The sequence below is a fragment of the Cervus canadensis genome, chromosome 10 (assembly GCF_019320065.1).
Source record: "Cervus canadensis isolate Bull #8, Minnesota chromosome 10, ASM1932006v1, whole genome shotgun sequence".
NCBI classification, from domain to species: Eukaryota; Metazoa; Chordata; class Mammalia; order Artiodactyla; family Cervidae; genus Cervus; species Cervus canadensis.
In genome coordinates this window covers 44,472,624-44,490,237 of record NC_057395.1, presented here as the reverse complement: position 1 = coordinate 44,490,237, position 17,614 = coordinate 44,472,624, and the positions used below count along the sequence as shown (strand labels likewise).

Genomic DNA, 17,614 nt, shown 5'->3' with positions numbered 1-17,614 from the left:
GGCCTCCCTGTCCATCACCAACTCCTGGAGTTTACCCAGACTCACGTGCATTGAGTCAGTGATGCCATCCAACCATCTCATATTATTAATACACATCAAATCCCAACAGTTTCTGAAAGGTTAGCCACAGTGTAGAATTTGAAATCAAATAACTTCTCAAACTCTGTGACATTAAAACCTGTTAGTCTAGCTTGGATTTTAAAGAGATGTTTTAAAAAATAAAAAAATAAAAAAAAATAAAGAGATGTTTTACCCATGCGTTGGTCGTGTGAAAGATATTAATTCACTGAATTATGTAGATTTCCCAAATGATGACACATTTCAATATAGAATATCAAAAAATCACCTACATTATCATCACCACTTTGGTAACCACTCCTGTGATTCATTCACTTTTGTTGAAGTATAATATTTTTTATAAACATACTGGTTAGTTCCACCACTGGGCTACAATAATTAGTGGTGCTATAAACATTCTTGGTCATTTTTTCAAGTGCATATATACAGTAGTGTCATTTAGGCATATTAGTAGTGGAACTGCTAGATCCGTTGGGAGGATATGTGCAAGTTCAATTTCATTAGATAGTATCTGACTTTTCCCAAATGATGACTCTGATTTATACTCCACCGATCGTGAATGAAACCTCCCTTTGCTCTCCAGGCTCTCTACACCTGGCATTGTCCAACATTTTAAAATTTTGCTGGTCTGGTGGAAGGGAAATGATTTATTACTATAGTTTTAAACTGCATTTCTCTGATTACTTCTGACATTGCATATATCTGTTCCTAATTCCCCGCCTCCCTCTCTGTTAATTCATCTTGCCTGTAGTTTTTCAGTTATATTAGCCTTTTCTGGAGTCCTTTTATGGCTTTGTGATTATCTCTATCATATATTTTTTATTTTCCATTTTTCATTTATTAAACTATTTTGAGGTAACTGTAGATTTGTAAACACGTGTATTTCAGACATGTTTCTTTTAAAGAGCATATGTTGGAATTTTAATGCAATTTTAAAACATTTTTAGCTGGGATACACAGTCTATATTTGCTTAGTTGCCCTTTGTGCTAGTTGTCCTGACTATTTTATATTTCTTTTTTCTCTGTTTTTGTTATTTTAAAAAATAATTATTTAATATCTTTTACCACTTCATTTTTCCAAAATACTAATTTGGAAGTTTTATACTTTTTTTATTGTTATCCTACAAATATCATGCATCCTTGATTTTTCAAAATCTAAAAGTAACCAATATCTTTACCTTCCTCTTAGATAATAAAAAAATCATAGAAGTTTAACTTAGTTCAACCCCTCATGACTTACATTTTTTATCATGTATTTTAATTTTTAAAAAAATATTACCAAGGACTTCCCTGGAAGTCCATTGGTTAAGACTTCATGCTCCCAATGTAGGATGCATGGGGTTCAATCCCTGCTTAGGGAACTAAGATCCCATATGCCATGCAGTATAGCCAAAAAATAAATAAAATAAAAAATATTCTTACCAGAATAGGAACAAGAGGACCCATTTAGAATTATTGTCGTGTCTTGCAGGCAGTGTATTTTTGCTGCTTTCTCTGTTGTTCATTGATTATTTTATCTTTTAGACCATTCATCTAGGGCCTTTTCCTTCTGCTTAAAGTATATGCTTTAGAATAACTTACTGAAAGTCTGTTGATGACAAATTTTCTCAGTTTGTGTTCACCTGAAAATATCTTTGTTTTACCATCACTTAAGATGTCTTTGCTGAATATAGCAGTTTAGGTTGGCAGTTGTTTTCTTTTAGCACTTTAAAGATCGCATTTCTCTGTCTTTTGGTTTCATTTTTGCTATTGAAAAGTCAGCTGTCAGTCTCTTAGTTGCTTTTCTCGGACTGCTTTGACATTTTTCTCTTTGTTTTTTGGCTTTCTGCCCTTTCACTGTTATTTTTATCTTGTTTGGACTTATTTGCCTTTCTTAAGTCTGTATTGGAGGTGTTTTGAAATATGTTTATTGGTTGTTTATAATTCCTAGACTGTGGGTTTCCATTTTTATATTGATACATTTATCTACTGTATAAATAAATGTTTTATAACTTTCATAGTAAATATTTTCTCCTGGCCTTTTACTTCTTTTTCCCTTTGTTTTCCACAGTTTCCCCAACAGACTGCATTGCCAAACTCGTGGATTTTTGTTAATCTGAATAGTGAAAAGTGAACTTGACAATAAAACTCGGAAACTGGTCTTTGGAGAGGAGTAGGACTGCAACTACTCTTTCCATTTTTTCATCATCATTGGTTTATTCTGATGTTTCTTCCATTTAGACCAATGTTAGTAAATTATATTTTCATGATTTTCAAATTTAGTGATGTAAATAGCATGTGATAATTTATAATTTTAGACATTTCCCCTATGTTTGTGGTTAGCCTCCTTTTGTTGATATTTTTTTTCTTTTTATTGATTATATTTGCTAAAGGTTGTCTATTCCAAAAGAATCAGCTTTTGGGTTTTATTGATTAACTCAGTTGGCCTTTTGTTTTTTGAATTTGGTTTCTCTTTTTTTATTTACAAATTTTATAAGAAGTGTCTGGTGCATACTTTCTGTTTTCTCTTGATGAGATTCTTTAATGAGATTTTTAACACTTAATTGGGTAACTAAATCCCTTGGCAATATTCTGTGTTGAAGACTCTGCCTTCCCTGGTATGGTGAGATAGACCCTGTTTAGAACCTTTGGGTATACCTGTTCCCTTATTAAGAGAAAGAATATTCACAACCCCAACTCCTGAGACCTGTTTTGACCAGTTAAAGCACCTGCTCAACCCTGTGGTTATCCCCTACTTCTCTGTGAGCCATCATTAGTGAATAGTCCTGTTCTTTGCCCAGAGCATTTTTGTGTGATTTATCTAGGGGCGGTCGCAATTAAGGATGAAAAAAAAAAACATTGTTATGGCATAAATTAAGTATCACTTTCCCTTTTGTTATATGTAATAATCAAAATAATCCAAAGCGGGTCTTAAAATGTCATTGACCCTGAAAGAAATTTATTCTTAGGATTTTCTTGTCAGGACAAAACTACTTAACAGTATCCTTGTAGTAAATACAGTAATGAGTTTTAATGCAGTCATTTCATTGCAGATTGATAGCTTAATATTGAAGCACAAATTCAGCTTAATTTGATGAACCAGAACAAACATCAGTTTCCTTTATACAGATGTCTGAAAATGGCACCATATAAATTTTGAAGTGATTCCAATAAAAAGTGCATAATCTTGACTATGGAAAAGTGTTCTCCAAAAAATCTGTTGACTTTACACAGCATAGCAAGGAAGGGAACAAAATTTGAAAAATAGAAGATTATAAGCATCTGTTTGATAAACAGAAATCCTTTTTTATTGTAGGATTCAATTTTGAAAATGTTAATCTTCAAAAACAATATTAAGTCTAAAAGTAAGTCACAGTTAAATGAAAAAATCATACTGCCAAGCCATAACTTTTTTTTGCAGTGGCAGTAATTTTTTTACAAAGAAGGCACTTGTGCTCTCATTGCATATATTAAATACCCAAAGTTATTTTGCTATTTTACATAGTAATTAATCTACATAATTCTTTATGAATTTAAGTAACTTGCTTTGTGAGCTAAGGTTTCCCTGTATGCTTTCTATTTGTACAGTACCATAGCAGTAATGATTCTATAGGAGCTCCTGGTTAGTTTTTCTCTAGCAAATGCAGATATGGTCCGGGAAATGCATATGGTTGTATTAAATTACTTGATTAAAACATGAGCCAAAAGTAAAAGATGTCCTTAGACCAGGCCAGACACTTGACACACACATACACCAATTTTACTTTTAGTCCATGTTGTTAGGGCTGCGGTGGCTTAGTGGGAGGGACAAGCACCCCCAACCCTGACCCTGGGGTGCTGGAATCAGCATCTCCTGGGCATATATGGAGTATCCATAAACCATATCCAGTAGACCGTTTATTTTTATCAACTACGCAACAAAGCCCGGTGAAACCATAATCAGTGAGTTTACGTAGACAGTAACGGGAAAGGTTTATAGCAGCGATGAGTTAAAATAACTTGGGGTCACTGTAGTGAAAAGATGTGGATTTCAGGTTAGGTCTGCGATCTGCAGTCCTGAATAGTTACTGAATAACCTGTGGGCGAGACACCTTCGAGGCAGTTGAAGCTTGGAGCGATCATTGTAAAATGACAGTAAAACTGTCCACCTAGGAGTTCTGGGAGACGGCAGACAGAGGACCGAGGGAGCCCTGCTTGCTTGTCCGCACTCGGCCCCGACCCGCAACTCCCACCCGCTCCCGGCAGCCGGTGGGGGTGTAGGTTGGCGGTTCCGCCCCGCCCGGTTGACTTTTAAAGGCGCGGTGCGCGCCGCCCACCACACTGGCTTTCGCTCGGAGGGGGCGGGCGGGGCCGGCGGGGCGGAGGGAAGCCCCCTCCCCCACGCATCATGAGGTGAGGAGGAGGGGTCGACGCCCACCTGGGGGTGAACTGCCTGCCTGCGGGTGCCGCCAGGATCGCGGAGTGCCTAGTGGACTGGGAGAAGGGTCGCTCTAGGTGTCGCACCCTCGGCGGGCTGTAGGGAGTGAAGCTTTGGTGGTGCCGCTGAGGTGCTAGGGCTCAGGAGCTCAGTCTGTTGAGCTTATTGCCACCCCCGTGGACTGTAGCCCGCCAGGCTCGTGTGTCCATGGGATTTTCCAGGCAAGAATACCGGAGTGGATTGCCATCTTCCTTCTCCAGGGGATCTTCCCGACTCAGGGATCGAACCCGCGTGTCCTGCGTTGGCAGGCACGTGGATTCTTTATAACTGAGCCACCTGGGAAGTCAGGTTTACGGAGCATCTTTGCTGTAACTGGTGGAGTTCTGCCAGCACGGTAAAGGGGAGACCCTTGCCGAGCTGCTAGAGAGATGGCAGCACTCCTCACATCGCGTGCGCGTGTGCGTGTTGACATGTAGTATTTTAGGGCATCCTTTGAACTGCGTCCTTTAAAGCAGTGATTCCAAATAATAGCAAGAATACCTTGGTTTTTATTCTTTATCTGCGTGATTATCTTGACGTTAGAAAACATTTAAACTTTTGTGCATGGCAGACTTTTTTATATATTTTAAGATTGTTATGAAAATCATATGTCTCTCATTCTATGGTAGTTTCTGTTTTAAATACAGGAGCTTTGTCTAATGGGTCTCTTACTGTTTGGGCTTATGGGAAATGCTATTTCCATTTGTTTGCTTTGTCTTCATTTTTTAAAACTAATTTACTACTACTTAGGGCAATGGGAGATCTTTTTTTTCGAAAATGAAAATACCTTTATTTCCCCAGATTATATTTATGCTTACATAAAATTTCAGGTAATACATAAAGCTGTTAAAAAAAAAAATGAAACAAAAATTAGCTGTATTTGACCCACTCAAAGGTAACTTGGTAGAGTATTGGGTACCATGGTCCAGGAGCTCTGCTGGGTACTGGGGGGCTTTGTGAGCAAAATAGTATCTACCTGTATGCAGCTTACATTCTGATGGGGAAGAGGGACACACACCTCAAAAGTAAGTTGACAAGATAGCTGAAGTAGTGAATGCTTCAAAGAAAATGCCTACTTTAGGTGGGGGTAATCAGAGGTTTATCTGAGGAAATAACTTCTAGATTTCAGTAAAAGAAGAGAGGGAGCTAAGCCACGGGCATAACAGAAGACCCAACATTCCAGTCAGAAATAACAGCAAGTGCAAAGGCCTGAGAAGAGCAAAGAGCTTAAATGGAAAGACCAGAGTAGCTGGACCTGAGTAGAAAGCCAGGGGAAGGTGGATCACGTAAGGTGGAGGGAGTAAGCAGGGGCTGGATTTCACAGGGCCACCGAGCAGAGTGTGCAGTGGGGTCTCAGGGCTTAAGTAGGGAAATGAAGTGATCTGGAATATGGGTTGATTCACTGGTTATGTGGATGTTTATTGAAACCTAACTGTACCAGGCACTGTTCTGGGCACTGGGAACAGCATGGAAAAAGATACCCTGTATTCACAAAGCTATTATAATAATCTAGTGGTGGGACCATAATCAAACAAGAAAAAGATCGGATATTGGTAAGTGTAATACAGATGATAACCACCATTTAAATCATGGTATATGTTCTTAAGGCCTTATGTGTGTGTGTGTGTGTGTGTGTGTGTGTGTGTGTGTGTGTGTGTGACACACACATATATTAATACTTCTTTGTAATCAGCTTTTATTTCCTCTAAACAGTTTATGGTAGGACATTTTCCTCTGTTACATTAAATGAATAGATTTATTTGGGAGCGTCAATTTGGTTTTTTTCTTTTTTTAGGCTAAGTATGGCCAAATTAATACTACATAAATGAAAAAATACTGGGTATCAACAAAAATTTGTGTAAGTCATCTGTTTGGAAAGAAGTATGCAGTAACTTCCTTTGGACACACTGACTTATGGTTCTCCTCCTTCAACCCATGCTCCAGCAGCCCCTCAGGATAATTTTGACTTATTAGTGTGGTTTGTCATACACTTCAAGAATATACCCTAATTAACCTCTGTTGTCATTCTAGTTCCTCATGGATTCTCTTTGCCAGTACATATATTTTAGGATTTTAGTGTTCATGAGAGGAATGCAAGGAAGTAGAGGAAAAGAATAGAATGGGAAAGACAGAGATCTCTTCAAGAAAATTGAAGATACCTAGGGAACATTGGAGAAGGAAATGGCAACCCACTCCAGTATTCTTGCCTGGAAGATCTCATGGACAGAGGAACCTGGCAGGCTGTGCTCCATGGGGTCACAAGAGTCAGACACGACTTAGCAACTAAACCCCCACCACCAAGGAAACATTTCATGCAAGGATGGGCACAGTAAAGTACAGAGATGGTAAGAACCTAACAGAGGCAGAAGAGATTAAGAGAAGTAACAAGAATACACAGGAGAACTGTACAAAAAATGTCTTAATGACCTAAAGAAACATGATGGTGTGGTCACTCACCTAGAGTCAGACATCCTGGAGTGTGAAGTCAAGTGGGCCTTAGGAAGCATCACTACGAACAAAGCTAGTGGAGGTGATGGAATTCCAGCTGAGCTATTTCAAATCCTTAAAGATGATGCTGTTAAAGTGCTATACTCAGCATGTCAGCAAATTTGAAAAACTCAGCAGTGCCACAGGACCAGAAAAGGTCAGTTTTCATTCCACTCCCAAAGAAGGGCAGTGCCAAAGAATGTACATACTACCAGATAATTGTGCTCACTTCACATGCTAATAAGGTTATGCTCAAAATCCTGAAGCTAGGCTTCAGCAGTCGATGAACTGAGAACTTCCAGATATATGAGCTGGGTTTAGAAAAGGCAAAGGAATCAGATCAAATTGCCAGCATTCATTCGATCATAGAAAAGCAAAGGAATTCTAAAAAACATCTGCTTCTGCTTCATTGACTATGGAAAAAGACTGTGTGGATCACAACAAACTGGAAAATTATTATAAAGGGATGGGAATACCAAACCACCTTATCTGTCTCCTTAGAAATCTGCATGTGGATCAGAAAGCAACAGTTAGAACCTTACATGGAACAACAGACTGGTTCAAAATTGGGAAAAGAGGATGTCAAGGCTGTATATTGTCAACCTGCTTATTTAATTTATATGCAGGGTGAAAGTGTTAGTTGCTCCGTCGTGTCCAACTCTTTTTAACCCCATGGACTATAGCCCACCAGGCTCTTCTGTCCATGGAATTCTGGAGGCAGGAATACTGGAGTGGGTTGCCATTTCCTACCCCAAGGGATCTTCCCAACCCAGGGATTGAACCTGGCTCTCCTGCATTGCAGGCGGATTCTTTATTGTCTGAGCCATGAGGAAAGACCTAGTGCTCATGATATGCAGGGTACATCATGCAAAATGCCAGGCTGGATGAATCCCAAGCTGGAATCAAGATTGCCAGGAGAAATATCAACAGCCTCAGATATGCAGGTGATCCCACACATGGCAGAAAGTGAAGAGGAACTAAAAAGCCTCTTGATGAGGGTGAAAGAGGAGAGTGAAGAAGCTGGCTTAAAACTCAACATTGAAAAAACTAAGATCATGGCTCCAGTCCCATCACTTCATGGCACATGGATGGGGAAAAAGTTTGGAACAGTGACCAATTTTATTTTCTTGGCCTTCAGAATCACTGTGGACAGTGACTGCACCCATGAAATTAAAAGATACCTGCTCCTTGGAAGGAAAGCTGTGACAAACCTAGACAGCAGGGTTAAAGCAGAGACATACATTACTTTCCCGACAAAGGTTTATCTAGTCAAAGCTGTGGTTTTACCAGTAGTCATGTACAGATGTGAGAGTTGTATCATAAAGAAGGCTGAGTGCTGAAGAATTGATACTTTTGAATTGTGGTACCGGAGAAGACTCTTGAGAGTCCCTTGGACTGCAAGGAGTCAATCCTAAAGTAAATTAACCCTAAGTCATCGTTGGAAGGACTGATGCTGAAGCTGAAGCTCCAGTACTTTGGCCACCTGATACAAATCGCTACTCATTGAAAAAGACCGTGATGCTGGGAAAGTGGTGAAAGTGACATCACTCAGTCTTGTCCGACTCTTTGCGACCCCATGGACTGTAGCCTACCACGTTCCTCCATCCATGGGATTTTCCAGGCAAGAATACTGGAGTGGGTTGGCATTTCCTTCTCCAGAGGATCTTCCTGACCCAGGGATTGAACCCCGGGTCTTCCGCATTGTAGGCTGACGCTTTACCATCTGAGCTACCAGGGAAGTCCATGATGCTGGGACAGATTGAAGGCAAAAGAAGAGGGCGGCAGAGGTTGAGATGGTTAGATCGTATCACTGAGTCAATGGACCTGAGTTTAAGCAAATCCTTGGAGACAGTGAAGGTCAGGGAAGCCATGGGGTCACACAGAGTTGGACACAACTTAGTGACTGAACAACAACAATTCATAAGAGATAGATCTGTAATTTCCTTTCTTACGTGTTTTCTTTGTCAGATTTTAGTGTTTGCTTTATAAAAACAAATTGGGAAGCTGTGCTCCTTTTTCTGAATTTTGGAACAGATTAAATTGCATAAGTATAATGTTTCCTTTCAGTTATCAAATGCATATTTACTAAACATCCACTATGTGCCAGGCATTGGGCTGATGCTGGGTAATCAGAAGTAAATAAAACAGACATGATTCCTGTCCTCATAGGGCTTGACTTATTAGGGTAGTAGACATTGGTGAAATAATTATGATTATGTAATTATAAACTATGATAAGTACTCTGGGGGGAAAACAGAGTGCTTTAAAAGAATAGTATTGATGATCTACTTTGTTCTTTTCATATATTTGAGTAAATGGTTATTGAGTTCATATGCACTAAAAATTAATTCTTTTAATATTTGAAGATATGTAATTAGGTCTGTGGTAAATACTTAAGTAAATAAAATTAAGTCTTCATAATTATAAAAGTGGAAATAAAAATAATGGTAATAGTAGCTACTATGATAGATGGTATATTGCACATTTTTTATTGAGACATATTAAGTAGATACTTCAGTCATGTGACATGTCCAATTGTTCACCCCTCTGGAAATCCCACTAAGACTATAGTAAAAGAATAAAGATAGAAATCCACAAAGATCAAGAGAATGAGAAAGGAGAAGATAAATCAATATTTGGGAAACTAGAAAGAAGATGTTGTTGTTTAGTCTCTCAGTAGTGTCCAACTGTTTTGCGGCCCCGTGACTGTAGCCTACCATGTACCCCCTGTCCATGGGATTTCCCAGACAAGAATATTGGAGTGAGTTGCCATTTCCTCCTCCAGGGGATATTCCTGACCCAGGGATGGAACCTATATCTCCTGCATTGCAGGCAGATTCTTTACCATTGAGCCACTTTCTATGGCGAAGCTCATGGAAAGAAGGTGGTTAAGTACTAAATGATTTAGTGGATTAGGCAATGCTGAAGAGAATAAGCTAACAAGAGACGCAAGCTGGTTTCCTTCACAGAATCTGGGAAAGGATCAGGATGTAGAGGTACCAAGCTTTTCTCAAGGTAGAAATACCGGTGGAATAGAAATAGAAGTGATTGATCCTCTTCACTCCACACACCCAGATAGCCACCTTCTTTCTACCCTGACAGAAGACTGAAGGTTTATAGTCAGGAGACATGAACTAGGCAGGCTCTAGACAACTGAGGTTGGGGTGAAGATCCTAAATAAAGATAAGGATTAAGTGAAAGTCAACATATGGAATGGTGAAACCAGAGCTGTCTTTTTCTGTGTGGTTCTCAGAACTAGTAGTCAAGCTTTTGTGTGTTATAGTGTGTTAATTGCTCAGTCACGTCAGACTCTTTGTGACCCCATAGACTGTTGCCCACCAGGCTTCTCTGTCCATGGGATTCTCCAGGCCAGAAGACTGGAGTGTGTAGCTATTTCCTTCTCCAGGGAATCTTCCCTACCCAGGGCTCAAACCCTGGTCTCCTGCATTTCCAGCAGATTCTTTACCATATGAGCCATTTATTCTTCCCCTGAACAAGGTATTAAAGGATTCTTTTCTGGGGAGACTTTTCAACCCACAACAAAATATTTAACAGATAGGACTTTTTGAGTTCACTTGATTAAACCAGCAGCTCCATCACCATCAGATCTGCAAGAATGACAGCTGCTGGTCAGGAAGTGGTGCTCATGCGTTAGACTTTCGGTCAGCTTTAAGTGCCTCACAGTTAAAGGTAAACAGACAGCCAAGGATCACCAGTCATTTGCTGGAAGTCTCTAACACAGAAGAGACTAAGCAGGAATAAACAAGTAGAAAATTAAGGAGCTTGGTAGAAATTAGATTTACTGCAGGTAACAGGAGAAACTTTAACAAAGTGGAACAGTAGTATCTTTAAAGAGAAAAAAGAAGATACAACTTACATGAAAAAAGAGATTCTATTTTTTTAAAGAGGAATTGTTCAGAAAACAGGAAGAGATTAGATAATAAAGCTGAAGAACTCTCCTAAAAATAGCCACATCAATTAGAATCTGGAACACCATACAGTGGGTACATAATGATATAAACAGCACTGTCATTGAGATGGGACATGTCATGAAATGTTTCGGAGAGGCACTGATACTTGAAATCTGAGCACCTATTCAAATAATAAGGAAACCAAAAAAGGGGGAGTACTAGTGTATACATTTTCAAGGCAATAGAAGTAGGAGCAAATGCAGAGATAGAAGCACGATACTAATGAGAAACTGCAAGCAGTTCATTATTTGGGAAATTCAATATGCTTTACAAAGAAAATAACATGTATAATTACATATACTTTTTTTCAAAAAGGATTTGAAGTTGAGTTGTGTGGATTTATTTAAGATTCTTTAGAAAAGTAGCAGTATTGATGATATCCATTCATTATTTATGTCAAGAGGAGAATTAAGTTGTGAGTCAGGAGACCAGGATTCTAGTGCACACCTACCACTGACTTGTTCTAAGACCTTAGTGTGATGATGTCAGTGACCACCTTCCAATAATTATCTCCCCTTTTCTTACCTTCCCCCAGATCACAGTTTTGCCTAGATTTGGGGGGAATCTGATGCTTCAGGAGTGGCATGGGAGGATGAGAGTGGTGGGGCTGTGTGAATATTAGTTACTCTAAGCTCATTACGCTAATTCTTCTCTCCGTGGTTCGTGGCTGATTTAGTAAAAACATGTGACTCAGTTCTGGCCAGTGAGGTGAGACTGGCCACCTGCAGAGAGAATTCTGGGAAAGTTTTCTCACAACGGACAAAGGAAAAGATGCTGTCTCCCTGCCTTCATCTTATTCTAGCTCTGAAGATGTGTTTGAGTTCAGTGTAGTGATGCAACAGAGCAGTTTTCCGTCTTAAGAGTTCCTTCCTTTGCTCCTTCATCCAAGGATTGTTTTTTTCTTTTTTCTTTCCCAGTTATTTTTATTAGTTGGAGGCTAATTACTTTACAATATTGTAGTGGTTTTTGCCATACATTGACATGAATCAGCCATGGATTTACATGTGTTCCCCATCCTGAACCCCCTTCCCACCTCCCTCCCCATCCCATCCCTCTGGGTCATCTGAGTGCACAAGCCCCGAGCACTTGTCTCATGCATCCAACCTGGACTAGCAGTCTGTTTCACCAATGATTGTTTTTTAAAATATGGTGCCTTTATTGCTACTCCTCTTGTAACTTGCAAGTGTAATCTGGCTTGGGAGGGTCTTGACTTCCACCTCTTTGAGTTGGAAGAAGTTTCCAACTCAACTGGTTTCCTCTTTGAGACCACTATCACCAGAAGACACAACCCTTGCTTCCCAAAGGTCACTCTAGGAATATTTTGTGAACACATTCTAAGATCCCTGGGTTTCACAGGCACTTTCATTGTAAACACTTTTTCAATGAGACACTTTCATTTGTCTCATGAAATCCAAGGTACAGCATAGTACTAGATACATAATAGTCAGCACTAACAGTTTCGATTAATGAAGATTGAATCATATACTACTAATTTAGGGGTGGAGAGAGGTTTTATTTGTGTTCTGTTTGATTTTATTATTTCCAATCAGTAGAACATGGGTGTGGTTCTATAATCTCTTCACTTTGAGAGGTTTTTTCCCCCATCTAGGACTGTACCACCCTGATCTTGTCTGAAAGGTTTTTTCAGTAAGGCAAAAGTGATTCCTATTTATTTCTGTGAAGAAAATTTCCTTTAGAAATTAAAGGACTGGAGAAACAACATTTCAGTTTATGTGTGTTATTACTTCCTATAGAGCAAATCAGTAGAACTTTAGCCTTTAGCTCTGGAGACTTGACAAAGTAAATATTACAAAATTATACCTAATGCTCAGTAAACATTTATTTATATAGTAGATATGCCCAAAATAGAACTACTCACTTTATGATTTAATTTTTTCTTTTTTTGTTTTAGCATTTATGACATTAACAGAGAACAGGAGTATGTCAAGAATTCTGGGGGTATACTTGGTGAAAATGAATTAAGACCACCCTCCCAGCTGCAGCCCCTCTTAGAGAAGACTGAGACAGGGTTCATATCAGAAAAGAGTGGGTATTAAACAAATGGTCTAAGTTATTGCTAATGAATCCAGAGTTGAACAATGCAGTTCTTAAAATTTTAATTTAAATCATGTAAATGAAAAGACTTTTTTAAAAATTTATAATTTCCAGTAGCTGCAAAATTTTTGTAATTATTAGTCCAAAATTGATAGGTAATTAAGTTTTCAAATTGCATCAGAAAAGTATGTGTTCAAGAGAAATTGTCACTCTGTATTTCTTTGAAATTATGATTTATTTTACTTGATTTTAAGTTGAGATATGTTAAATAGTAGAAGTAATACATGCTTATATAAGAAAAATCTAAATTGTAGTAACATATGTAAGGTAAAAGTACAAGGTCTCCTTTTTGTCCACTCCCCACTCACCATTAGCATAAACACTGTTGACTGTTGGATTTCCCATCTCTTTCTAGATCTTTTTCTGTATACTTTCAAACACATAATTTTTTTTATGAAAATAATATTATATAATGCATTTATTCACTCAACAGTATACAGTAGATATCTTCGTACATTAGTATATACAGATTTACTTTGTTTTTATTTAATAGTTGCAAGGTTGATGTTGCAAAAGTTGCTGTTGATGGCAGTTTAAGTTATCTCCAAGGCTTCCCTGGTGGCTCAGTTGGTAAAGAATCTGCCTGCACTGTGGGAGACCTTGGTTTGATCCCTGGGTTGGGAAGATCCCCTGGAGAATGGAATGGCTACCCACTCCAGTATTCTGGCCTGGAGAATTCCACAGACTGTATAGTCCATGGAGTCGCAAAGAGTCCAGCACGACTGAGCAACTTTCACTTAGGTTATCTCCATTGTTCTTCATGTTACAGATGCTGGTGTGTGGAACATCCATGTACATATCACCTCTGCACTTAGCTAGTATTTTTGAGAAATAGATTCCCAGGAATAAAGTGGTTATTTGGTATGCCCATATAAGTTTTTGTTCAGTTCAGTTCAGTCACTCAGTCGTGTCCAACTCTTTGCGACCCCATGAATCGCAGCACACCAGGCCTCCCTATCCATTACAAACTCCCGGAGTTTACTCAAACTCATGCCCTTCGAGTCCATGATGCCATCCAGCCATCTCATCCTCTGTCGTCCCCTTCTCCCCCTGCCCCCAATCCCTCCCAGCATCAGGGTCTTTGCAAATGAGTCAACTCTTCCCATGAGGTGGCCAAAGTATTGGAGTTTCAGCTTCAGCATCAGTCCTTCCAATGAGCACCCAGGACTGACCTCCTTTAGGATGGACTGGTTGGATCTCCTTGCAGTCCAAGGGACTCTCAAGAGTCTTCTCCAACACCACAGTTCAAAAGCATCAATTTTTCAGTGCTCAGCTTTCTTCGCAGTCCAACTCTCACATCCATACATGACCACTGGAAAAACCATAACCTTGACCAGACGGACCTTTGTTGGAAAAGTAATGTCTCTGCTTTTTAATATGCTATCTAGGTTGGTCATAACTTTCCTTCCAAGGAGTAAGCGTCTTTTAATTTCATGGCTGCCGTCACCATCTGCAGTGATTTTGGAGCCCAAAAAAATTAAGTCTGACACTGTTTCCACTGTCTCCCCATCTGTTTCCCATGAGGTGATGGGACCAGATGCCATGATCTTAGTTTTCTGAATGTTAAGCTTTAAGCCAACTTTTTCACTCTCCTCTTTCACTTTCATCAAGAGGCTTTTTAGTTCCTCTTTACTTTCTGCCATGAGGGTGGTGTCATCTTCATATCTGAGGTTATTGATTCCCGGCAATCTTGATTCCAGCTTGTGGATTGAACTTAAATTTTTTCCATGTGCACTCTGTTTGTCACTTAAGCCTTAAGGGACACTCTTTACACTTTACAATCAGATATTTTTCAAGTTATCCTCTTAGATGTTGTTTAAATTTCTTTATAGAATAGCCCCCTCTTCTTTCTCTTAATATTTGATACTCTTGAATGGTTTAAATAAAGCATGTGTATTGCTCAGCAAAAAAGATAAAACTATCCATTTATTTAGTGCTCCTTGTTTTGTACACTTGTTAGGTGATTAAATGAGAGTGTGTTGTGTGGGCAGAGACTTCTCAATAAACATTCTCATCTATCTCCTTAGATATAGAGCAGGAAACTTGTGCTTTCTTGAGAGTATAATCGAGGTTATTTATTATGAAACCATAAAAGATTCAGGATTTACTGTGGTTTTCCATTAACTTTTCTTTTGATATGCTTTTCCTTCTGTCAACTGTAAAATTATTACTTTTATAATGTATGGCTATTGAGTGCTAACCTAAAAGGGGAAGCATTTTTAACCATAAATAGTCTTAGAAATTATAGTATGAAAGTACAAAATAAGTCATTTCTTACTTGTTCTGCTTTGTTTATTTTAAATCATTACCATTAGTCATAGCTTTATTGGGAACTGTATTCCCCACACTGTGTTAGATAGGTTTTTGGGTTTTTTTTTTTTTAATTGCATTATTTCTCCCAGGTTTCAGCTTCTTATTGTGCATTGACACTCAAAATTGGGGAAATATGTAGTATTTACTACTTCTGAAATTTAAAATCTGTGCCTATCTGTTAACATTGTGTACAGTTTAAGATAGTTGGTAATCATAGTTTGTTCATTTCCAGAACTACAAGAACTTTTGTATCTTGTAAGCAAAATCTTTCACAGATATGGAGCCTAAGAGTATACTTAGATTTTTAAAATACAGTCTTTTTTAAAATATTAAATATTAATACTGGGTTCCCGAAAGTATGCTTTTTAGGGGAATCTTGATTTTCATTTGAGCTAGCAGTATAGATTATTTGTAAAATGAACTTGTAAGTGCGTAGGCTTCGCAGTTTGTTTTGAGTTATTAGCTGAACAAAGCCATAGCTTTTTAATTACTATCACTGGCGTTTTGCTATTTGAAGCTCTTTAGAATAGCCTTTTCTTTCTTTTTTTTTTTTTTTTTAAATAGCACTGGTATATTGATCCAGTATTCTTGCCTGGAGAATTCCATGGACAGAGGAGCCTGGCAGGCTAGAGTCCATGGGGTCACAAAGGGAAATGACTGAGCGACTTTCGCTTTCACTTCATTATATTAATGTTGAAAGAGAGAAGATGAAACTGAGGAAAAATAAAAATAAATGTTTTATCTTTTTTTCCTTCCTTGCTATTTATAATCTTTTATTTTTGATTCTAGGAAGTTTCATTATTAAAAGTGTTTTCAAATTACCTTGTGAATTAAAGTCCTAGGACAGTTTAGTCCAGATTAATTTTACTGAAATGTTTGTTTTAATTTCTGTAATAGTCTAGTTTTTTTTTAAATCTGTTGTTCATAAATTATTTAAAAAGCTTATATTTTCTTCAGCTTTTGAACTTTAATGTAATTGGCTGAGTTCTGATAAAAGTAGGAAACCATATTAACGTACTTATTTATACTGTAAGGTCAAAACTTCCAGTGTTATATACATTACTCTGTTCTCTTTATAAGTAATCTGTGTGTATCCTTTTCCCCACCTTGTTAAAGAGAATAGAGGATCCAAATAGAAAGGAGTAAACAAAGCAAATAGTTAAATGTTATGAGACTTCATTAGTCTCAGTTCTTGCTGAGTGAGGACTCGTAAAAAGGACAAAGGCCCAACCAGGAGAATTGCTTGATTGGGTCATCAATTCTCAATTATGGGAAACATGGCTTTCACGGGAGAGGTAGCCTAGCATCTCTCAGATAGTACATGAGTATGGTTTGAAAAAAGCACTTTCAAAAAAGTAATAACTTTTTATTTTCATAAAATGATGATTTTGTAATACAATCCGTAAAAAGTAAAGTTCAGTAGACATTTCTGGGCTGGTGAGGAAGGCTCAGAGAAAAACAATCTCTGATGTGTTTGCTGAGAGTGCAGTTCAGTTCAGTTCAGTTGCTCAGTCGTATCTGATTTTTTGTGACCCCAGGGACTGCAGCACGCCAGGCCTCCCAGTCCAACACCAACTCCCGGAGTTTACTCAAACTGATGTCCATTGAGTCGGTGATGCCATCCAACCATCTTATCCTCTGTCGTCCCCTTCTCCTCCCACTTTCAATCTTTCACACCATCAGGGTCTTTTCAAATGAGTCAGCTCTTCACATCAGGTGGCCAAAGTATTGGAGTTTCAGCTTCAGCATCAGTCCTTCCAATGAACACCCAGGACTGATCTCCTTTAGGATAGATTTGTTGGATCTCCTTGCTGTTCAAGGGACTCTCAAGAGTCTTCTCCAGCATCACAGTTCAAAAGCATCAATTTTTCTGTGCTCAGCTTTCTTTATAGTCCAACTTTCACATCCATACATGACTAGTGGAAAAACCGTAGCTTTGACTAGATGGACCTTTGTTGGCGAAGTAATGTCTCTGCTTTTTAATATGCTGTCTAGGTTGGTCATAACTTTTCTTCCAAGGAGCAAGTGTCTTTTAATTTCATGGCTGCAGTCACCATCTGCAGTGATTTTAGAGCCCCAAAAAATAAAGTCTGTAACTCTTTCCACTGTTTGCCCATCTATTGGCCATGAAGTGATGGGACCAGATGCCATTATCTTAGTTTTCTGAATGTTGAGTTTTAAGCCAACTTTTTCACACTCCTCTTTCACTTTCATC

The 17,614-nt window shown here is 38.5% G+C and overlaps 1 protein-coding gene across 7 annotated transcripts in view; it reads left to right on the top strand.

The window, feature by feature from the left end:
- Positions 1-17,614, top strand: part of TASOR2 (transcription activation suppressor family member 2) — a 61,233-nt gene that overhangs the window by 3,120 nt on the left and 40,499 nt on the right. For 4 of the 7 annotated variants that reach the window (XM_043479195.1, XM_043479197.1, XM_043479192.1 and 1 more), the window contains 2 exons: positions 2,129-2,304; positions 12,884-13,017. The exons of 2 other annotated variants lie outside the window; for them this stretch is intronic. In XM_043479195.1, the coding sequence (XP_043335130.1) occupies positions 2,282-2,304; positions 12,884-13,017 (157 nt within the window). In that variant the 5' untranslated portion in view covers positions 2,129-2,281. The remainder of the gene's footprint in view (positions 1-2,128; positions 2,305-12,883; positions 13,018-17,614) is intronic. One more of the 7 variants, XM_043479198.1, reaches the window with a different exon arrangement.